Source organism: Squalius cephalus (assembly GCF_949319135.1).
Source record: "Squalius cephalus genome assembly, chromosome: 19".
In the NCBI taxonomy this organism is placed as follows: Eukaryota; Metazoa; Chordata; class Actinopteri; order Cypriniformes; family Leuciscidae; genus Squalius; species Squalius cephalus.
In genome coordinates, this window is record NC_137140.1 from 18,771,065 (window position 1) to 18,795,834 (window position 24,770).

The window sequence follows — 24,770 nt, forward strand, 5'->3', positions numbered from 1 at the left end:
AAATTCCAACCAGAACAATTTGGCAACTGGCAAATCTAACACTACTTCACTGGATTTTGAAATGAAATATGATTTGGGCATGTGATCCAGATACAATTTAAAATAATAATTTAATCAAAGTCTAAAATTCTTATAAATAATGCCTCCTGTAGATATGCTGGTTTGTATTTTTAGAAAATTTAAGGATTAAAATTGATGCTGTAACAGAATCCTTTCATTTGGTTCTTCTGCCATATCTGCAATGCATCAGTATAGACACAACTTCACATCGGGGCAGGGGCTGAATGAACTGTTATCATATGATCGGTGCAGATCTGTCATTTGTGATGGTGGGTCGTAGTCTGACCGTGGAAAATGGATTCCCACCCCTGAGGAGGAAAACAAGCATTGTGATTGCAGAGAATGCGTTAAATTCTAGAGCGCTGTAGTAATATTGGGAATTCATTCTGTTATAAGACACTCACTCAAGGAACGGAGGCACTGAGTTACCATTTGGCAAAGACACCTGTTGCAAACACAGAAATAAGAATAAAAAGTGATTAGCATAAACGGTGCTTCCATTCTTTAGAACATGCAAGAGCAGAGTTGATTTTCCCTGTTAGACTGGTTCGATTAGGACGTCAACACATAATTCTGTTGTTTCACCAGCCGACTAAGTACCTGGAACAATCAATGTGTCCTATGACATCATCATATGCGTCAGGAATCTTGATAATCTTGAAATGCTTCCTTTCTCTGCCTTGGTGTTGACAATCTAATCAAAACTACTTTAAGAGACAATGAACTGTAAACAGTCAGGGAAGATGCACATAACTTTATATGAGAGAAGGATGGAGTATCTTGGAGTTAAAATCAGATGAGTTTTGATCAAGGCAGGCCTTATTCCATATTAATAGAGTAGTTCACTCAGAAATGAACATTATGTCACAATTTACTCATTCATGTCATTCCAATGTCATTTTTCTGAACAACAAAAGGCTGTCGAGCTAAACAAAAAGACCCCCCCCCCCCAAAAAAAAAAAAAAACACCATAAAAGTACTCCAGTCCATAGGATTCATTTTTCCAAACAACAACAGTTACAGTGACTATAGACCCCTTCACGGTTGACGTCACAGGAAAATTCGCAGTTTGAAGCGCGCAGGTCGGGGCCAGAAAGTTCATTCCACCCCAGTGAATTGTGTGTTAACCAGAGAATTTCTCGTCAAGGAAAAAAACGCCTATTTGTTTCGTCGTGAACTCTGAAAATCGCACCAGTTGTGGAGTAAAGTTTTTGAGGATTCCTGCAGGATCTCATAGACGACATCTGCTCAGATAGATACTGCTATCTGCTAATTCTGTTACATGACACAGGTCACATTTAATGCCAGATATCAAACTTCACCTAACTATTAAATCAGTCTACATGACACAGGTCCATGACATTTACAAAACTATAAACATGCACAGCTTAACGTTATAGGCTAGTGTGCAGAAAACTGTTCATGCAATCCAGACTTTCAAGTTTAACCTAACAGAAAGGGATGATAAAGGATGACTTTACCTGATATGAGCACTACAAACACAAGCCTCTTTGATCGTAGCATTGTCCCAGTCAGCACGTTTATATTAAAAAAAACTATGAACAGTTTTCTGTACACTAGCCAATAACGTTAAGCTATGCAGGTTAATAGTTTTGTAAATGTGATGGACCTGTCTCATGCTACAGACGTAGCCAGCTGCTAGTAGTTAGCCGCAGGCTAGAGCCAATATTGTGACAACAACGGTAGAGTTAAGCCATGGTAAGTAAACAGATGTTTTCTGTAAACTGTAGACTGATTTAATAGTTAGGTGAAGTTTGATATCTGGCATTAATTGAGACCTGTGTCATGCTACAGACTTGGCAGATAGCAGTATCTATCTGAATTGATAGCAGTACCAGTGAATATCTGGCTACTTGCTAACGTTGTCTACCCATTCTGTTAGGAGCTCGGGATCAGGGAATACAATCGCCATTAGCTAAAACAAGTTTATTATGGTACTGTTCCCATTCCTGTGGTGGCAAAGACAGTGCATACCTTAACACAATATGCCGGTCTATTAGCCGCGCCATTTTTCTGACCCCATGCTGCACGCGCACCCAACCTAGGCTTTCGATGTTTACATTGAAGGGGTCTATAGGCTGTCAAACTTCAAAAAGGACAAAAAAGGGGGAAAAAAGTCATAATTCATTTTAAGTCATACCATGGTTTTAGGGAACAGATTGACAGAATTTTTGTTTTATGGAAAGCTGAACGAAAATCCTTAAAAAGAAAATCCTGTAGTGTTCCATAGCAAAAAGTAAAATGAAGTAGAGCAGTGGTTTTCTATCCTGGCCCTGGGGATGTGCTCTGCACATTTTGCACAGATACTCACATAGAGTTTGCCATCAGTTATTATAGTGCAATAGTCTCCACTCTCCCTCACAATGAGAAAACCAGGTAGGGAGCATTTTTCAGATGTCTTTTTATTTTTCATAATGATAGAAATGCAGAGCATTCATGTACCACTCCCTAGGCCCCCTGGCAAAGAACAAAGGTTACATTATTGCAGGTCTTATAAGTAACTTGTAACTTATGTAGATCTAATTTTGTACAATTTAAAGTTTTAAGCAATTTTGCTTTAATGACAGCAGCACTCAAGCTGCACAAACTCCATATATAACCATGTTCTTCAGCATGATGAGATGATCCAAATAGTATCTTGAGCTTCAATGGAAGAACATCTGACTGTATGTACGAAGAGTTCACATGGTCAGTGTCACAAATTTATTTGTGTCTCAGAAATGGTAGAGTCTTAATTTGAACTTTTATGGGCATGTTTACACCTGGTCACTTCATGCGTTTTCTCTGATTGCACAGCTATCCGATCTTGAAAAGACCCAGGTGTAAATGCCCTCCGAAACGTATTTGAGAGTGATTTAAATCGATCATTCAAACCACTTACGGAGGTGGTTTGAGACGCATTCCAAATTAAACTGGGCAAGTGTAAATGCATCTGGTTTTACTCCTCCCAAAATGAAAAAATTCAAATTAAACGCAAATAAACTGCCAAAAATTAAAGTTTGGCGTTGCATCCTGAAACTCAACACACGGTGATCTTCATTAATAGTGACAAAATCAAACTAACTTAGACTAAATGATCATACTAGTGTTAGCGCTGCTCTCTCTCCTATTGCGGTCTTTGAGCTTTAAATTAGCTGATGATAAATAAAATGCAGCGCATATCTGTTGCTTTCGTCTTGAAGATCGGATTTATATTCATTTTGCAGAGACACATTAATGTAGTCAATTGTAAATGGAACAATTTTAACAAATTTGATGGTTATAAAATGCATAAAGTGAACAGGTGTAAACAGGCCCCATATGTTGTACAGTTCAATACAGTAGTACTTACAAAAATAAATGTTTTTTAATTCATTTTAAAATGTAATTTATTCCTGAGATGGCAATGCTTAATTTTCAGTAGCCATTTTGCCAGTGTCACATGATCCTTTCTTATCAATGTTAAAAACAGTTGTTCTGCTTGAAAAACATGGCTGGGACTGGGAGAACAAAAACCAGTCATCGTGATTTTGCCAAGACAGACATGTTCCTGGATCAACATATTTTGTTAATCCTGGAACAACATTACTGTCCAAAAATTTTGTCCTAAACCTATCCCTATACCAAACCCTACCCATAACCTTTCCCTAAAGGGAAATGCTAGGTGAATAACACTGATTTAGAAGCCCCATAAGCCATAAGCCTTACCTTGACAAACTGTAAACTTGCCCCTTAAATCTTATTGGTTGATTGGAAAGTTGTTCCAGAATCAACAAAGATGTTTCATTTTTGCCTTAGAAGAAAACCTGACTCAATCAGGTGACAACCTCCCAGAATGACTTTGCCTTCTTTATTTCATCCACAAAAGGATAAGACGCTCATATATTACCCTGTGTCTCTCTTTCCAGAAAATGGCTCCTTTTCAAACTAACTTTGCTCTCGGCATTCCTATTTGCCACCGCACTGTGTTTACCGTGTTCTGTGGAGAGGGGGTGGAGTGCTTGATGGGTCTGTCCCTAGATGAGTCACTGTAGTCAGGCGGGGGCAGCAGCACGGGTTCCTCCACCTCCTCGTCTTCCTCCGGCTGCTCTGGAAGATCAGTCACACTCTCGACTCTGCTGAACAAAGTACATAAATTGATTTGTTAATTTGTTAATGGTTAGATAAGCATTATTTTCAGTTGAAAATCCCATCATCCCATCATTTTTGCTCAAATGAAAGAAAGAGCAGACTCACCTGTTTGCGATTACTGGCTCGTTGTACGTCCGGCAGTAAGATGAGGGAAACCAGCCCCGCCTGCAATTGAAAGCAAAAAATGTCCATAATGTGCATCATGATTTTCTGACAAAAATGGGTGCCAGCTCCATTTCCATATGCATTAAGACAATTTTTTGTTCTCTGCCATTGTATGACTAATCAGAAACCACTGTAGTGGTACAAATGTACAGCGAAACACCATGTAGTATGAAGAGTTCATTTGGTTTTGGTTGCTTAGGAACTGTCACACCGCCAGCTGTGGATAACTTTGAACTGAGCCTTCAAGAGTGCGTCAGTGCATTAAGACATTTTTAACTCTCAAAATAGTGGTGACAGCATAATGGGTAGTGAGAGAAAATCTGTGGACCTCAGACCTCTGAAATGGCAGATCTGGTCAGGGATAACAGAGCTGCTCATTAAATTATACAAAATAAACAAGTGTAAGACTACACAAAGCACAGACACTGATGCTTTCACTGCAGTAGGATCATTTTGCTTTGGTTTGTATGTCGCTATGAATAAATGATTGCATGTAAATATTGATATAACAAACAGATTCACCTGTTAGTTTTAAAATGATGTTTTTAATAAGCCACCAGCATCACCCAATCAAATTGCAACAACTGTCGTTTTCAAAAAGGCAAAGAAAAACAATCAGATAGTTAAACTAATCTAATCAAAAATCAGCTTCACACTAAAGAACAGTTAAACATAAATTTAGAACTTTATAAATTGTGCATCAATAAATCGATATTCTTTTGCTGAGTTTTTTTATGATAAAGCAGAGCTGTGTGACATTTTCCTATGGATTAACTTTCAATGAAATAATTCTTCAAGACTAGTAATATTCGCTAACAAACTAAATAGAGCCCATTTTGATTTCATGCAGACTTTAAAAACTACTAAATGTGAAAACAAAACTCAATTCATTTGAAGTTTCATGCCAAAACTGAAAAGCTTAATCAACTCTTGTCTGTGCCGTATCTCGCTAAGCAAGAATCTACATTCTCATTTACAAATAATTCCTTACTCAAACTCGCCCTAAACGTGTCAGGTCAAATGTCAGCTCGCCCCGTTGTTACACCACCCAAATTGGAAGCACATTGCCAGGTCAAGAAAACTTTCATTTGGAAATAAAAGTCTGTGAATGCCCCTCATCATGTCTAACTGAAGGAACCACTTTTGTTTGGGCCAATAAACCTACTGCCCTGCAAAGGTTTACACCAGCATGCTTGATCCCTCGTGATGACTTATGTAAGCATCTCGAACATATTTGACTTGTTGAACATGCCTTAGCAAATTGTGCAAATTAGGAGAGTAAATCTGACAAACAGAATCATGGAGCCAGTATTTCCAGCTTAGAAAAGCTAATGTTGCTATCATCCAAGTGCCAAAGGGGTACCATGGACAAAGGAAATATAAATAAAAAGTTGCAGTGTATTTAATGAGCCTCATATTGTTCCAAACCTATATCAGTGTTTCCCCTACCATTGTTTTGAGGGGACAACGCGCACACACTGAAGCGCGTCGCACTGTTTTTTGCCTATATGAGGACACGAATGCTTGAACTTTATCTCCAGACTCTAGATCCACTCTGAAAGTCACTCTGTGAGCATTTAACTGCTTCATTTGAGAAAGACTATGGTCATGGTCATAAACACACAGAAACTCAAAAGGTCTTCACGGCAACCTGTCAAAATAAAAGTTCGGTTTAACTTGACAGAAATATATTACTGTTGTACAGTAGAATTTTGATATGTCTCAATGTAATAATAATAATACTAACACTAATACAAATAAATGATCATCAAAACTTTATTTTTTAAGGAATAATCACAAGTTTTCTTCCATGTTTTAATTTTAACAGTAAAGCTCATTGTGCAGCAAGTTGTTTGAAAAAAGTTTGTTTAATTTCATATGATTAAAAGAAAGTAAATTAATGTTTTATGTCTTCATTTGATTACCAGAAGAAGAAAACCGAATTTGTGTGAAAAAAAACCCCATTTCATTTCGTTGTGTAAAAAAAAAAGTTGTTTATATTTATTCACCAAATTTTAGCTCACTCTAGAAATGCACCGATACAAACAACCGCCTACTGCGCGCCGCGTCTATGACAACACCGCGTATCCATAACACGCCCGCTCTGCAACACTAGTAGTTTCAGGGGTCTACCAACCCCCTGAAAAAAATCCTAGGGGAAACACTGTTTGACTTACTTATTTAGCAGAACAGAAAATATATTTTAAAGAATGCTTCAACTGTTTGTTCCTATATAATTAAAGTCCATGGAAACTTTTTTTTGTTTTCCACAGAAAAAAGTAAGTCATTTAGGTTTGGAACATCATGAGGGTGAGTAAATTATGACTGAACTTTCATTTTGGAGTGAACTATCCTTTAAAGCAGGGATGCCCAATCCTGCTCCTGCCGATCCACTGTCCTGCACAGTTCATCTCCAACCTTAATCAAACACACCTGCCTTTAATTTTCAAGTGATCCTGAAGACCTTAATTGGTTGCTTCAGGTGTGTTTGATTAGGGTTGGAGATGAACTGTGCAGGACAGTTGATCGGCAGGAGCAGGATTGGGCACCCCTGCTTTAAAGGATGAAAAGGAATTTTGAATTGAATGAATGTCTTTTTTAGCACTTACTGTCCAGTATGTTCTAGTTCTCCATATAGCCATCCATCTCGCTCCTCTTGGATAAGCAGCATGATAATGTCTCCATCATCAAAGCTCAGCAGGGTCTCGTTATTTCCCGCTGTGTGGGGGAAGATAGTTTGCACCCTGTTCTTCTTGGCCACATCAATCCCGCTAGACACAGACGTAGACCTAGAAAGGCTGTTTCCATCTAGACTGTCTAGATCTGTTGATTTCAAAGCAAGCACAACTTAAGTGACATTAACTAAAGATATTTAGAGGCAGTAATCAACTAAATTAGTAATCACAGCGATGTTTCAAGGACTGCCTCATCAACACAAAGACTACTGCACTTGATTGTTGAGAGCAGAAGTGATGAAGTCTGATTAGATCGAAGTGCGAGGGAGCCGTCAGCTTGCCTGAGTACTGCTCTGATGAGATGGGGATTTTGGGAATGTCCTGGGAGAACATGCTGGCCAGTGGGCTTGTGTGGGCTTTGAGTGAAGGGGCTGGGGGCGGAACAATCGAACTGGAATTGGTCTGAGGAGAAAAAAATTTCAGTATGCCTTTTTTCAATAAAAGTTAACGACTCAACACATTGATGTTCTGGCTTAAACATGTGAATGCTATGTGGCTCTCAAACAAGCAAACAAACAAAAAATAGCATTTAAGCAGTCATATGTAAATTTAATGGTGGTACAGCATGTTCTAACATTAGACTAACCCTCTCACGGCGTTCCAATGTAGGCGAGGACTCGGGTATGACTGACATTGAAGTCCGCAGACCCTCAATCATGGATATCACCGTGTCTGGTACCCTGGTGACATCGGTACACTTATCTTGCCAGCTGGGCAGTTTGACGGTCAGTATCTCCTTGGCCTGTGGGTGCAAGTGCACATACAGTTTGAAGAAAGAAATGCAAACAAGGTACACTACCGTTCAAAATGTTAGAGTCAGTGGCCCTCATTTATCATTCTTGCGTAGAAACGGGCGTATATGTTGGCGTAAGATTATGCTTACACTCCTCTCACCGCCTGATTTATGAAGCTGTGCGTACCTTTGAAATCCAGGTGTACGCAATACCTGCGCTTGATAAATGCCGCGGCTGAAAACGAGCGTCATTAGAATAACACGCCCCTATATATTCAAGTCTCCGCTCCCCCCACGCCCTCATTTTACGCCATGGACACACGGAAGACGGCAAAGAAGAGAAACTTCTTTGAGAAAGAGAAAGAGAAACTAGGAAGTGGAAAGAAACAAAATTGATTTCTAGATTTTTATTATTAATGACGCTTATTGTTATTTAGAAGAAGAATGTCGTTATTATTATTATTATTTGTATTATTATTATTATTTAAAAGAAGAAGAATGGCATTTTTATTATTTTGTCAGTCTGAATTATTTTTTTGGTCATTGAAAGCCTTTCATTACTAAACCCAGTCCGTGCACACCTGCCGGGCCTAACCCTGGCCTAACCATTGTTTCAAAGAATAGTACAACGGCGAGCGCGTCGAGTACAAACGCCTCGTCCGTTTGGGGAGGTGCGCGCGCAGTCTGCGGAGACTCGCGCTGCGGAGCCAGGCGAAAGTATAAACAAGGCTTGAAACGTCAGGTAAAGCGCACAGGCTCACAACTTAAGGAATACATATGCCTACAATTCAAATGCTTTGGTAAAGTCACACAAATTAAACATTGAAGTCCATGTTGCACAAAAATAAACACTGAAGTTTATAATTACTATGTTGTTGTTTTTTTACAGTGGGTCATAATATATCATATCTTTTAGTTTGTCAGTGCGTTTTGTGGTGTTAGGAATTGTTTTTCTGCGCATTCCCACACTCAAAACGTGCGTACACCACCTCCTGAGCTGGCGTAGGATTTGAGCGTGCCGTACGCCAACGTCCATATTGATAAATCTCAAAGTCACCGTGGTTTTGGGTGTACGCCAGGTGTACGCTGGAAATTTGGTGTACGCACTTTTGATAAATGAGGGCCAGTATTTTTTTTATTTTTTTTTAAACTTACAGTTAAGGCATTTATAATGTTACAAAAGATTTCTATTTCAAATTAATTCTGGTCTTTTCATCAACTTTCTATTCATCAAATAATCCTGAAAAAAAAAAAAAAGGGTCATGGATTCGATTTTTTTTCTCTAAATCAGCATATTAGAATGATTTCTGAAGGATCATGTGACACGGAAGACTGGAGTAATGGCTGCTGAAAAATCAGCTTTGCATCACAGGAATGAATTACATTTTATAATACTTTTTTTTTTCGTCTTTTTAAAAGGCATTCAAACTATTGTACTAAACCAAAACTCTTCAAAAGTAGTTAACTTGTACCATTTTCATTTCTTGTTGCTCCCAAAGTCTAACAACAATATTAACTGGAAAATTAGCAAGTTTAAAATTTGACACTAAAAAGCTGAATATTTTTCAGTGGGTCACCTTGTCATGGAAGGCTGCTAGCTGAGAGGAGAAAGCACAGTGTTTGTCCACTAGGAAACAGAACCTCCTTTTCTCTTCCATCAGAGCCTCCTTACATCCGTCAGCAATAAAGCTCTGCATGTCTGTCTGCCGGGATGAGATGGTCTCCATACACTAGAGATGAAATCAATCATACGATATGGCTGCATCACATGATACACACATAGTAGTCAGCTAGAGTGGGACAGATATACTTGATTTCTAGCTTGAAATACATATTTTTGGGACAGATTACATTGAGAAATACAAACAAAACATCACATTTAACAAAATGAGATACATCAACATATTTAAGAAGTCCACACAGTCAACACCTCATGCTAATGCTGTCATTTTCTTGTGAGTAACTCTTTTTCCAGACTGTTGAGTCTATGCTTTTATAGAACAGAGCTGTTACCCAGCAGACCTGTGAAAATGACACTAGAAACAGAGCTCTGTTCTTCTTCACAGGAATCCCCTCTCTATTATACAGTAGTTCTGTGCAAGTTGTCATAGTGACCGTGAACGTTGCTTGTTTCCTTGGAGTTGTTTTCAGAATCGTTCGCAGATCATGCCTGGACACGCAAGTCCCACACAACAAGTATTGTCTCTGAGTGCAATATGAATGTATGATAATGACTTCATCGCTATCTGAAATTATGATTCGGTTGGTTTTTGTCAGGGACATGATCTAACATGTTTTTGGATAAGATTCTAGTCACTACTGAGGTGAATGACATTTCATCAACTCAAGATGTACATACTTGCATGACTTGCATGAGACAAGTTTTTAAATATGTACTGCCCCCACACAAAAAGATTGTTTGCTTTTATGTAATATAGGACAGTAGGAGGACAGAAAGGAAATCACGGGAGAGATTGGACCAGGACCATTGGACCACTGGACCAGGAGAGGACCTCAAGTCAGGACTCAAACTCTGGTTGCCCAAAGTGCAACTACACCAAATGTCTGAGTTTTAAGTTTGATACTGTGTTTACAATGGCAATTTCAAGTTTCAGATTTATTGTGACTAAAAAGCATTTTACTGCTAATGTTTAACTCCGTTAAAACAATTTACATAATTGTGGGTGATGCTTTGTTAAACTCAGCATCAGCTCAGTTCAATTTTCCTTCAGACATCTGTCAAAAAAGACACTCAGAAGCAAACACATTACATAAAAAAAAGGTTTCCATTGCTAACCGTTCAAATAAACAGTACGGCTTTGATAGGAGGAACACAATGGTGAGCTATTAAAACTGCAAATTAATAGAGCCCACCCAAGTAGATTGTATTAAGTGTCAAATCATGTTCCTGATATTGAGTCAGAAACTGAATTGAATAGAGCCGTTCCCTTTGTCATGTAGAGCCAGCCCTTTGTCATTGGTTCCCTTGAGAACTTCCTTTTGGCTTTTAGATTTTGGATTTATAAGTAAAATATTATCTGAAATAAATATTTTTACATTTTGCCCTCCAAAATATATATATATATAATATATATTATATATATAAATATATATATATAAATATATATATATATATATATATATATATATATATATATATATATATATATATATATAAATATATATATATATATATATAAATATATATATATATATAAATAAATAAATATATATATATATATATATATATATATATATATATATATATATAAATAAATAAATAAATATATATATATATATATATAAATAAATATATATATATATATATATTATATATATATATATATATATATATATATATATATATATATATATATATATATATATATATAATATATATATTATATTATATATATATAGTTTTTTGTTTGTTTGCTTTTGTTTTGTTAAAATGTTGCTATAAAGACTAAATGGTTGACTGGTTTAAGTAAAATTGCATCTTTTTTCTAAATGCATATTTTAGATATTGTGAACAAATCATTCATGCATGCCTTTCATAAAAAAAAAGTACTGTACCTAATAATGTTTATTCAAAATGACATAACTGTACTTTAAGTATAATTTAAGTATAATTTATGTGTATTTTTTTCTCGACAGCATGTCTATTCAAGTAATATTAAATCACAGACATTATTAATCATAAATTGTTGCCACTAGCCTAAAAACCCAGAGCGAAACCATGGCTCAAAAATGTTAATTCTCATCCATATATCAGGACTACAAAGGGAACAGCTTTGTTGTATGATCAGAAAGAAAAGACTGCCAGATAGATAGATTTCATAGCAAAAATACAATAAATGCTTACCTCATTTTCTTTGATCTCATACTTGGACGAATGCTTCCCTTGACTTTTCCGGCGCAGTTTCTTCAGGTCAGCCTGTGATTTGTCCAAGAAGTCTTGCTTAAATTTGTGTTCTGACTGGTATCTTTTGAATGTGGCCTAGAGGGAATGTAATACCACAGTATTGTGGTAAGTGCAGGTAAGTGCAATATGGGAAGTATGACGAGAAGAAAAACACACAATACTCACATTCATGTACTTGATATCCATATCAGTTTTCTTTTCAAGTTCAGCAATGAGCTCTCTGTGGAACTTCATGAACTGTAACAACACGGTTAATGGCAATAAATCATCATCACACAGCAATAAAAAATCAATATCAGTGAAATTGCATGAAATCATTCCAATACTATGATGACATGACTATGTAGAGAATTTGAACAGAAAGGGTTATCTTATCAGCTCCAGTGGTTAAATATTCATAACGCTGAGTTTGAATACCTCAGATCATTTGATAAAAAAAGGTTTTGGAGGAAGAAATGCTCTGAAAGTCAAGAGAGCAAAGGGTCAGCAGCCCTCAATACAGTCACATGCCACAGATAAGTTCAGCACACACTATCCCTAAGGCAAAATATGACTGTATGATTTATAATGTCAAATCATGTGACTACAAAAATGTTTGAAGTTACAAATTCACAAAGTTCATGCCATAAAGGTTTCCTCCAATAGCATTGCCTGCTACAGTTCTGCTCGTAGGTTTTAACACTTAAAGATGCCTTTCATAAAAATTGTATTTAGTTTTTTTTAATACAGCCCTACGATTAATTGATTTAAAATTCCTGTTTTTATTTAATATATTATATAATGTATTTTATTCCTGTGATGGCAAAGCTGTATTTTCAGCAGCCATAACTCCAGTCTTCAGTGTTACATAATCTTTTAGAAATCATTCTAACATGCTGATTTAGTGCTTAAGAAACATTTACTATCATCAGTGTTGTACAGGTCTTTACACTCACTTTTGATCAATTTAGTGAATCCTTGTTGAACAAAAGTATTAATAAGATCTTATTGACCCCAAACTTTTGAACAGTAGTGTATACATTCCACAAGGCAATATAATAATAATTCTGAATTTACAAAAATTATCCTGTTGAAAAACCACAAAAGGTTCCAAGCAGTCATTGAGTCATTGAGCAACACATAATATGAAGAATCATGGGTATGCTAAATTAAAAAAAAAAAGAAAAATTTATTAATTTATCATTTTAACTTGTGGAATATCCAGAATATGTGAAGAGTTCAGATGCAAAAGCCTCTAAGTGCCATCTGAAATTTTCTTCTAGAATGATCATTTTTATCGAGCTCGTATATTTAAGTTCAGTAATTTCACTTAAATGGCAATGAAAATTACCTATGAATTGTCATTTAAGTGAAATTACTGAACTTAAATATACAAGCTTGATAAAAATGATAAATTCTAGAAGAAAATTTCAGATGGCACTTAGAGGCTTTTGTATCTGAACTCTTCATGTGTTCTTCAACTTCTTCTGGAGTTGGAGAGGAATAAGAGAAAAAAAGTGATGTATCAAGATCATAAACCATATGAAGAACCTTGCATACTTACAGACTCCTCCAACTCCAGTTGGACCTTCTTGTGCACTTCTGAAATCTCCACCAACACCACGCCTGAGAATAAAAAAGAAACATTATTGCTAAATTACTGATTTTTTACATTTCAGAGTTTTGTTTCCATTTCAACTGGATAAACAGTTCAAAGTTGCCTTCAGAGAGGTATCAAGTTGTATTTTAGACTTGAACTTCTCTTTACATGTGTATTCTTTTATGACTACACCTTTATCATGCGTCTCTCCTACTCTGTATGATCAGTATCATTTCATCTTTCTAGGGCTCCATTAGTGTTGCTCATAAAACAAACCCCAGAACAAACAAACTGAGGTGAGCTGCATCATTATTACTCATCTAGCAGTTATAAAAGCATCATTAGCATGGTAAGGTCAGAGGAGCGAGTCGGTAAATGCAGTCTTTGTGCTGAGAGTGTCAGCACCTGCTCTGTTTTTTCACAACCCCAGAGATGTTGCAAAAAGGTACTCAACCTTACAGAGGTTACAGGGCATCCCTGCCAATGGAAAAAGTCTAAATGGAGAATTATTATCAATAAAATCAACTTTTAAATGTATAAAAGCTAAATGAAAAAATGTAATGCAACAGAAATCAAAATGTACCCCTTGTAAATGTAATTTCTGCCTCTCCGGCTTTTTTCTTGATCAAATCAGTTCCCATCTTGCAATTTTTTACTTTGATTATCCCATTTCACAAATATGTCATATTTCAGATAAAATGGGATTTGAACGATGCATCATGTTGATTTCAGATTATTTACAATCAGGGCTTGACATTAACTTTTTTGCTTACCACCCACTGTGGCTAGTGGTTTTCCAAAGTTAGCCACTAAGTATTTTCACTGGCAACAATTTTGACATCGATACCATGGGGAAAAACTTGCCATATAGATATTTTTTATATCATCTCATATTTTGGCATCTGCTGTCACTTTAAGACCTGATGCACGGATCCATTATAGTTACACATGTGTTATCTTTCTCAACTGTTTAGATTCACTTAAAACATAAAAGACTGTGTTTACGTGAATACTCGCCAAGACCGGCATTTTGACATTATTTTGTGTGTATTTGACTGTTTAAGCGAAGTAAGCAATGAGAACTCAACAAAACAACAAAAATAACTCAGTTTAGTACTGAGAGGAGGCTTTATGTGCACACACTTTAGGTGTGAGATCAAAATCTGTGGGAATGAGTAAATGCCACTTTGAGCCCTGTAACACCAAAAATATTAATCAGGAGCAAATTAAATGAGAGGGCGAGAAAGCGCAGCTGGTATCTAGCGTGTATCTTTTCTGTGGAAAATGAGTATTGGAAGCCTTTCAGATATTTCAGTATCATGTATCGGAAAATTTATAATTTTTAACACTACAAAAGTCGCTTTGGATAAAACAGTCTGCTAAATGAATAAATGTAAATGTACAACATTGCATTTAGTTTATTATTTTAGATGCCTTTTTAAAAGACAATTGAATAATGTAAATATTATATACAAAATTTAACCAGCCAAAGTGGCTAGTAGGAATGACTACATTACACGCCACTGCTGAAATCCACCCGCATTTGGCGGGTGTTAATGTCAAGCCCTGTGAACAATAGTGGGTTGTCTACAATGGATAATTGCATCAAATATTGGTATTCCGAACCGATATCCGCTCCCTCATCCATTTTATGCTGTGATGTGATTGGATCCATTGACCGGACCTGGCCATCTCAAGGATGTTCCATCATGTCACCAGCAGATTGCACACTAGCTATCTGGGCAACAAGTCAAGTCAAGTCAAGTCAACTTTATATAGCATTTTATACAATACAGATTGTTTCAAAGCAGCTTTACAGTGACAATAGGATAATAGAAAGATTGTTTTGTCTGTACAGCAGCTCTAGAAGAAAGTCATTGTCTAGCTTAAGTAAGTTTTAATTGATTCATTTCCGTTGTAAAAATTATTAGTTATTAACTTAGGGGCCGCTTACACGACACTGTTTTCAACTGAAAACAGAAAACGTTTAAATGCGTTCTGGCTGTTCATTTACACGACAACTGCGTTTTGGTGGCCTGAGAATGCAAACTTTGAAGTGCAAATTTTTGAAAACGAGTTGAAAGCGATACCATTATAAGCGATACGTTATAAACTGTTACACCCGTGTAAACTTTAAAACGTTGGTGGCATGCACATGCATATTACGCGTTTAGTCTATAGGCATGCGAGTTTAAATGTGTATGTCATCGTGGTCGTAGTCTTTCTTTACAAAGTGACATTGCCAATTACTTGGCTGGCATGCATAATACAGCTTTTTTAGTCGTTTCCGACAAACTGTGTGAACGGGAATCATTTTGATAACGTTTTCATCTGTACAGAGAAAAAAAACGTTTCGTGAAAAAAACAACAACTTTTGTCGTGTCGATGAGACCTTCAGAGGGCAGCGCTCGCAAAATCGCCTGCCCGACGTCCCGGGGCGTTGTGTTTTCCAGTCGGGCTACCAAAATGCATAACCGGCCTGCCCGACGGGCTATCTGAAATAGTGTTCGCTTCAGTCTTGTTATAATCAGATTCAGCGCGTTATTTATCTTCAATCCGCAGCGGCGCGCACGTCAGAAAGAGAGAGAACAGGGTGTGCGTGTGTTCATCTGAGTCTCATTGGTCTGTCACTCATTGGTCGGTGGTGCTCGTCAATGTCAGAATATTTGAGATGACCAATCAAATCAAAGTAGGCGGGCTTTATGTTCACAAGAAGCTGCTGAGCGCGAATTTGAGCAGAGCGACTCGCTTCAGTTTACGGTCAAGTGCGAGATAAGATGTAAGTAGCTAAACTAAACATTTCATATTTAACAGCTTTTTTAGGTCATAAATGTGAAACAAATGACAAAAATAATCAGGCAAATGAATATACTTTTGTCTAATTTCGCCATTTTGAACTGAAAATAGGCCTGTAATGTGACTAATAATTAGTTTACTGTCATTGTGAGGGGACATTAGCATTAACAAAGCCATTTTCATCATAGGCACAAGAATAATAATGAATGTGTACATGTTGAGAATTAATATACAATTTGTAGCCTTCAGTAAATTAAAAAAGTTCAGCTTTAGGTGGGGAAGAACCAGGGCAAGATGAGGAGACTGAGAGAAAAAGAAAGAGTGATGGATAAGAAGTGAGAGCAGGTATCATCTACTGCCCGCTGACATGGTTTTAAAGCTATTTCTTATCCTTTTTGGGCCTTCAAACATCTTGAAATGGACATATCAGAGAAATAAAAAATTTGAACCCCCTAATAACTTTAAATGTAGGACCTCTTTGATTATAAAGCCCTGTCTACGGCCCTGTATTAAGAATAAGATCAATAATGAATGTGTACATATTGTGAATGAATTTAATAAACTTACGTTAGGCTACCTAGCTTTCCTAGTAGCTTTCAGTAAATTAACGTGTCTGAGAAAATGATTCATAAATCAACCTGTCAGTTGACCCTTTCTTAACTTTCTTCACTGACAGACAAAAATGAAAACCCTATATCAGTCAAAGCTCAGCTTTAGGAGGGGAAGAGACAGAGCAAGAGAAAAACAAAGAGAATAGGAGTGTGATGCGAAAAATAAGGAGAGAAAAATAATCAGCTGCCCACTTACATGGTTTTAAAGCTATTGTTATCCAATTTTTTTTGCCCTTCAAAACATCTTAAAATGCACATATGTAGATCAGAGGAATCAAAATTTTCTCGGGGGAGCCCCCGAACCCCCCTAACTAGCATATCTCACATTCAGGACCTCAGTGATGAAAAAGCCCTGCCATCTCCATGTTAATGAAACTAGTTAATAGTGAGTATTAGACCCTAAACTAAAGAGTTACTTTTATTTTATTTTATCATACCCTCATTGGGGGCTGAGCCACAGACACAGACTGATTCATGTTCCATACTGGTCACACAAATTTCAGTTCAGTTATTACCAGATGCATATTTGTTGATATTTGTGTTTTGAAAAAGTTTTTGATTCATTGTTTTGACTCATAAATATTCTACATTAAAAATTGTAGTCTTTTTATATGGACTAGTAAAATTCATTTCGGGCTACCAAAATCTGAAGAGTGCCTGCCCGAAGGGCTACCAGCGATTTTGAAATTTTGCGAGCCCTGGAGGGGATAGTCTAGTTGACATGGTCTCTGCTGACATTTCAGGGCTGTGTTATGGTCGTTTCTAGGAGCAAGTCCTTCATCTGATCTGGATTCGGCCTGAATCCGGCTGAGTACAGTAAACCTTGGGATAAACAGAGAGACTAATACAAGCGTAGATGCCCGTCTTCTTATGATGTAACCAGTGTTAATTTTGACAGCAAATTTAGATTTAGATTTAGTTTTAATCATAGTCTTCTGACTAAAATGCCATTTAGTTTTAGTCATATTTTAGTCATCTGAATTGTTTTAGTTTCAGTCTAGTTTTAATCGACGAAATACCATAAGATTTTAGTTGACTTAAAGGGTTAGTTCACCCAAAAATGAAAATTATGTCATTAATGACTCACCCTCATGTCGTTCCAAGCCCGTATGACCTCCGTTCATCTTCGGAACACAGTTTAAGATATTTTAGATTTAGTCCGAGAGCTTTCTGTCCCTCCATTGAAAATGTATGTACAGTATACAGAAAGGTATTAAAGACATCATCAAAGTAGTCCATGTGATATCAGTGGGTTAGTTAGAATTTATTGAAGCATCGAAAATACATTTTGGTCCAAAAATAACAAAAACTACGACTTTATTCAGCATTGTATTCTCTTCCGGTTCTGTTGTTAATCCGCGTTCACGACTCCGCAGTGACGCTGCTGACGTAAGATGCTGCTAATGCTCTCGACATGCACACTTATGCACCATTTTAAAAAATATAGCAATACAAACAATGTAGAATATCCTGAATACAGCGTGCGTCTCCCTCAGACTGTAAACGAAGCTCGGGCGCACCAGATAACACGTCAGCAGCGTCTTACGTCAGCAGGGTCACTGCGGAGTCGTGAACGCGGATTGACAACAGACCCGGAAGAGAATACAATGCTGAATAAAGTCGTAGTTTTTGTTATTTTTGGGCCAAAATGTATTTTCGATGCTTCACAAAATTCTAACTAACCCACTGATGTCACATGGACTACTTTGATGATGTCTTTAATACCTTTCTGGACATGGACAGTATACCGTACATACATTTTCAATGGAGGGACAGAAAGCTCTCGGACTAAATCTAAAATATCTTAAACTGTGTTCCGAAGATGAACGGAGGTCATTAATGACATAATTTTCATTTTTGGGTGACCTAACCCTTTAATCTACAGTAGATTTAGTCGACTAAAAGCAAATGGGTTTGGTTAAATTGCAATGCATTCATTTAGAATTTCCAAACCCATTATATACTCCTGGAGAAAACATCTTTTAACCTGTTAATATGAATGATTTTAAAGTTTGAACATGCAATACAGACACAGATTTAACTACTGTGACAAACAAATATCTTAAAATTAAATAAATCCACTTCTCCTAAAGTAGAACATGGTCTTCTTTTCAATGAATGATACATGCATTCTTTATAACAACTTGCATACATCATTCTTTATTCTTTCAGGCAGACATATTTGTATAAATTAAATATAATTAATCCTTTAATTAAAGAGCAGTGAATCCTTTTCTCTTTTTCTTTTGTTTTTTGATTAATATTAAGGGCAGACGGCATTAGGTTTATTACGCAATGTCTCTTTAAGACATCGGATCATGTCCAATGACATGCGGATCCAATTGCACTGATGCACATGTTATATTCTTCTCACAACCGTTTACGTTCTGTAAAGACATAACCGACTGTGTTTACGTGAATACTCTCCAAAACAGGACATTTAGACATAATTGTGTGTATTTGTCCATTTAGACGCGAAAGAGAGCTCAGTTCAGTACTCGCGTGTTGTACAGATTTATGTCCATGGCTGCACGCTTTGGGTGTGTGGGCAAAGAAAACCGTACCGAATAGAGCGCTCTTTTGCGTCGTCACTCTTATTCAGATCCATCTATCCATATGTCTGCTCTTATCTTTCTCCCAGATGTTTACATTTTTGAACGTTTTTTGAGACATCCATCCATTCTCATATAATGGTGTCAATGCATGCAGATCAAAAATATTGTTTAATATTTAATTAAATGTCCCCAACTAAACAAGCCAAAAGCCAATGGCAACAAAGGTGAAAAAAGGCGACAAAGGCGACAGTGGAAAGAAACCAAAACTCCATCAGATGACAGAATGGGGAGAAACCAGGCTAAGTTGGGGGGCCAGTTCTCCTCTGGCCAACGAACGAACAGTGTATGATAGTGATTCAGGCAGCATTATAGGTCAGAAGTCAGATTGGATTGGAACATTCAGAATATTATCCAGTTCCATCCGTTCCATTCCTTACATGTAAGAGTATAGAATATTGGAATATCAACGTTTAGTGTTGATGCGATTTTAACATACATGTTGCCGCATACTGTCATAATAAAAGATCATTACGACTGCCAGTCTGCCATTAGGTGGCAAATTCTCAGAGTCCGAATGTCATGTGCAGTGGAAAGGCGGCTTTACATTAATTTAAAGGGATAGTTCACCCAAAAATTTTAATTAGCCAATGATTTACTCACTCTGAAGCCATCCTAGGTGTATATGACATTCTTCTTTCAGACGAATACAATCGGAATTCATTAAAAAATATCCTGGCTCTTCCAAGCTTTATAATGGGAGTGAATGGGTGTATGTCTTTGGGAGTCCATCAAAGCGCATCCATTCATGATTAAAGTGCTCCACGCATCTACAGGGGTTAATAAAGGCCTTATGAAGTGAAGCGATACGTTTGTGTAAGAAAAATATCCATATTTAAAACTTTATCGACTAAAATTACACCTTCCAGCAGATGGCCGTACACATCGATTTACGGCAAAAGAGTAACCCTTGAACTTGATGCACAACGTAATGATGAACACGGTTGACCAGCCGTTTGTTTGAACTGCGAGAGGCGTCAAAGCTCACGCTAGTCCTACATCCTACTTCATACATCGTCAAGTGTTACTCTTTTGGCGCAAGCCGACTTGCGTATGACCGTCTGCCAGAAGCTAGTTATTTTAGTCGACTGAGATAGTCCATTAAGGACCACAGACAGACCCCAGCGCGGAATCAGTGGCTTTGAAACCCTGTTCAAACGCTGCACACCTCTCATATACCTGCATACAAGCAGGTGTTGACCTAGAGTATTTCTGTCAATCTACTAGAAGCATAAAAGTGACTAACAGAAAAATAAATATTTAAACTACATTAGAGGGAGAGTTAGAGGAAAAATCCAGACAATGGTTTAATGCCTTAATGCTTTTTGAGAAGGCTGAAAGAGTTTAAAAGGCATTAATGTGCGACAGCGGTATTCTATTGCCAACCACTGTAGAGATCTCAAATCGCTAGTACAATGCTCTAGGTGTTGATAAATAGACCTATTCTCACTAAAAAAAAGCCACAAAAAAAAACATGTTTAAGTTCACATCATAAAGCACCTAATCCAAACAGTTTTTGACAGGTTAGAAATTCACTATGATCTTACCAACCACATTCTGGTTTGTATTTGTGCAGTGAGATAATGTCTGTCACACACAATTCCACCATAAGATGACAAACATCTTGACACTAAGGAACTTGTTTTGTTAAAACAAAAGCACTCTTGCAGTTGAATGTTCATGGTCTTAATTTTAGAAGAGTGTCAGCAAGAGAAAAAGGGAGGGTGACTAAACTGAGCACTTCTTACATTCCAGTCATACAGCCTCAACAGGATGTTAAAATTCCCTAGATCACTGTTTAAGAACTAAATGGAGAGTTACAATGGTTATTCATTATATAGCTTCATTTGATGACACGTGCGGCCCAGACATGCAGTCTAGAGTTCTAATTAAGTTTAATTAATTAGTCATTAATTCAATTGTGTTAACCTACATTTATTTGGAACTATTCTGGAACTTTCTTGCAGGTGTGTTGATGTTGACACAATGCTCACTTAATCAAGTCCTTGTGTCAATCAGGTGCCACAAGCAATCACAAGCAATGCAATCCATATACGCAACAGGTTGACATAGAAGGCAGCCCCAGTAATCACTACAGCATTAGATGTTGAACATGCAAACTCAAAGTGCTTTCCATCTATATTAACATTATGACTGCACTAAATGTTAATATAAATGGAAAGCACTTTGAGTTTGCATATTCCTTTGGAACATTTGAGCTATGATGCTTTTTGGAAGGGGTTCAGGGGCAGAAAGGTTTGCAGACAAAGTCTCAAAGAGTAACTGTTTGCTTTGTGTGTTTGCTGCCGGCATGTGCAGAGAATTCACACTGTCTGGTGGTCATCCGAGCCGTCTGAAAGGGATTCCAGCGAGAACAGGGAACGACAAAGCCAAAGGAGCTCAGTCATTCACAAAAGCACACATCACTGAAGAGCAAAATTTACTGTAAACATCATTTACAGTAAGTAGAAAAGTTAGGGATGCACAGATATAAAAATTTTGGCCGATACCGATACTTCTTTATTTTTGAAAGCCGATGACCGATATATTGGCCAATAAATGTAAATTTGAGTTTTTATATAATTTTTGAGAGCCTGATTACAAAAACAAAAGTCTCACCGTTAAAATCCATGTCCCAAGCACACAATTATAATGATGTTCTTATTATAATTTTATGTAGCCTATATGACAGACTTGCGCTGCACATGTTAACTGTACTTATACAGTTAAAAAAAAGCAGTGGTCGCTGCAGCCCTCATCGTGTGAAGATCGAAGAGTGTAAAGAGTGCCTTTGACACAGTTAACCACCAGATCCTCCTGTCAATCCTAAAGACGAAGGGCATCTAGGGAACCACACTCCAATGGTTCAAGTCTTACCTCTCAGCTAGGTCCTTTAGGGTGTCATGGAGGGGTGAGGTGAGGTGTCTAAGACCCAACATCTAGCTACTGGGGTGCCTCAAGGCTCAGTGCTTGGACCAGTTCTCTTCTCCATCTACATGACATCACTAGGATCTGTGATTCCGAAACATGGCTTTTCCTATCACTGCTACGCTGAAGACACACAACTCTACCTCTCATTCCAGCCTGATGATCCGACGGTAACTGCTCGCATCTCAGCCTGCCTGACAGACATTTCTGGCTGGATGAAGGACCACCACCTTCAACTTAACCGTGCGAAGACAGAGCTGCTTGTGGTCCCGGCCAACCCAACACTACACCACAACTTCTTGTGATTCCAATCATATTTCAAGCAATACAAAACCACCATGGTGAACAGTGAGCATCTGAAGGGTGTCAGCTGAAGGAAATAGGCTAATCCATTATTTATCAGCTTTAATATACCTGTGAGCCGATAACGATAAAATGAAAACATACCGAACATATATCGGCAGATACCGATATGGTGGCCGATATATCGTTCATCCCTAATGTATTTGCAATAAGGACATTGTGTACAATATTTTTAGCAAATTAAAAGATGAATGTGAAGGCAAAGCCATTAATCTTAGTAATTTGCACAAAAAAACCCCAAACCTGCAGGGTGGTGAGTATGAAAACTTGCCATGAAACAGATGGTAGTTTATGAATCACAGTAAAGCTCTGTCATTATTTCCAGACAATATGAATTAAACTGATTCTGAGTCACAAAAAGTCACAAGAACCAAACCTGTCTGCGGCTTAAAGCAGACGCAAACATAGAACTGCCTTTTGACAAAATGAGGAAATAACTGCCATTGGATATTCAAAGACATGTTGAGTGCAATGAATCATCTACAAGGAAATGTTAAGCCGCTCTGTGCACAGAGCACATCCATTTAGGCGAAGACCAGATTAGGACCTCTAGGTGATGATTTAAAGAGTAATACTCACCCAGCTCCCTAGAAACCGGCGATACGGCAGCATTTTCCCCAATCTTTGAGACTGCATCGAAATATGCCTTTCCAGCAAAGGTCATTGCTGCAGGAGAGTGAATAACTCATATTGATTAAAAGGAACTGAAATCCAAGCTGCGTGTATCACGACAATTTTTAGAGAAATATTGAGTTTATTTGAGCAGTTGAGCAGAAAATGCCTAAGTATGGTGCTTATTTATTTTTATGTAAATTAAGTGATGTGATTACCTGTCACTGATTTCTCATAGCTCTTTCCCAGGTTAACCAGATTCCGCAGTCCTGGGTTGAACTGCTCCATCACATTCTGGGAGAGCAGAACAAAGCTCATGTTACAAAGTTACATGGAAAATAGCTTGCTGCTGAATGAAACTTAAGATCTTCAAAAACTGACTCAAATGAATGTGCCTACAACTAGGCAGCAAATATAAAAAATTTCTGGGGGGTTTTTTGTGTTTTTTTTTTTTTTTTTTGTCCATTAGATAGAAGTCAGTGGGGTTACAGGTTAGGAACATAATGATGGTATATAAATTACAACATTTTCATTTTTGGGTGAACTATCCCTTTTTCCACATTTCAAAAATACACATTTTTCCCATTCAATGTTAACCACATTTTATTGTCCATGCAATAAAAGAGATTTACAGTAACTTTACCTTCTAAAAATACCTCTACTGTAGTTAAATATAGCATTGTTTAAACATTGACTTATAATTATAATTATATTGCCTGTGAGATCAAAGTCCTGCCTATCTCAAGGGCCCTCTGTGTCTCTATTGAAATGCTATTCTGTAATGTAATTCTAGTCAGTTCCTCTGCTCATTCCCAGGAACACACCCTTGGCAAAACAATGAACAGTCAAGTATGCAAAAACAGAAACAGTCCAGCACAAACAGGTTTCTTAACTCAACCCAGAAACCCAACTGAAGCACTTTTAAATGCACTCATGACTCATTGCACAACTTAGACGTACCTTGATGACAAAAATGTAAGAGTGCCATAAAATAGCACTTCATTATTTAACTTAGCAACACAACTTTCAAAAGGCTGTATGTAGCCTACTGGGTTTAATAACAGGTGGTCAGTGACAAATATGATACATACACGCAATTTAAACCGACTTTTACCTTATATGTGCTCTCGGTGAGTTTGTTCACCTCCTCCGGGGCTCGAGACATTTTAGCAGGTATTCCTCAAACGTCCTTGGTGACAATGTGTTTGTTTTAACTTTCCCCGTTCAAATCGTAAATCTGTGTTTTCGTCCCACCTGTTAAAGTGTGTGAAGCGGCAGAGAAGAGAACAGAGCGCCCGGGCGCTCTTGAGGAGAACACGATACTGCACTGATGTATCGAAGGAGGATGAAACCTTTCCGCGCGACCTCATGCCACACGTGGAAAGGTGGGATCCGTGACGTCATATATTTCTAAGATCAAACAGAAATGTCTAATTATCTATCCTTTTTTCGGTTTTATTTTTGTCTCATTGTTGCTTTTGTATATTGTTTTGAGTATTTTTTTTTTTTTTACACACACA

General features: G+C 37.3%; 1 protein-coding gene across 2 annotated transcripts; it reads right to left on the reverse strand.

Moving 5' to 3' along the window:
- Positions 1-289: 289 nt before the first annotated feature.
- Positions 290-24,579, reverse strand: baiap2l1a (BAR/IMD domain containing adaptor protein 2 like 1a). 2 transcript variants are annotated; one of them, XM_079850483.1, is made up of 14 exons: positions 24,365-24,579; positions 23,469-23,544; positions 23,218-23,304; positions 13,293-13,354; positions 11,915-11,986; positions 11,690-11,824; positions 9,402-9,554; positions 7,678-7,833; positions 7,373-7,493; positions 6,966-7,179; positions 4,297-4,356; positions 4,034-4,175; positions 465-505; positions 290-368 (listed from the first exon to the last, which is right to left on the reverse strand). In XM_079850483.1, exons 1-14 carry the CDS (start codon positions 24,413-24,415, stop codon positions 296-298), a joined length of 1,443 nt encoding a protein of 480 aa, XP_079706609.1. In that variant the 5' UTR covers positions 24,416-24,579; the 3' UTR covers positions 290-295. The 2 variants fall into 2 exon arrangements, with proteins under 2 accessions (XP_079706609.1, XP_079706608.1); XM_079850482.1 differs by having other exon boundaries at positions 4,034-4,178.
- Positions 24,580-24,770: the final 191 nt, after the last annotated feature.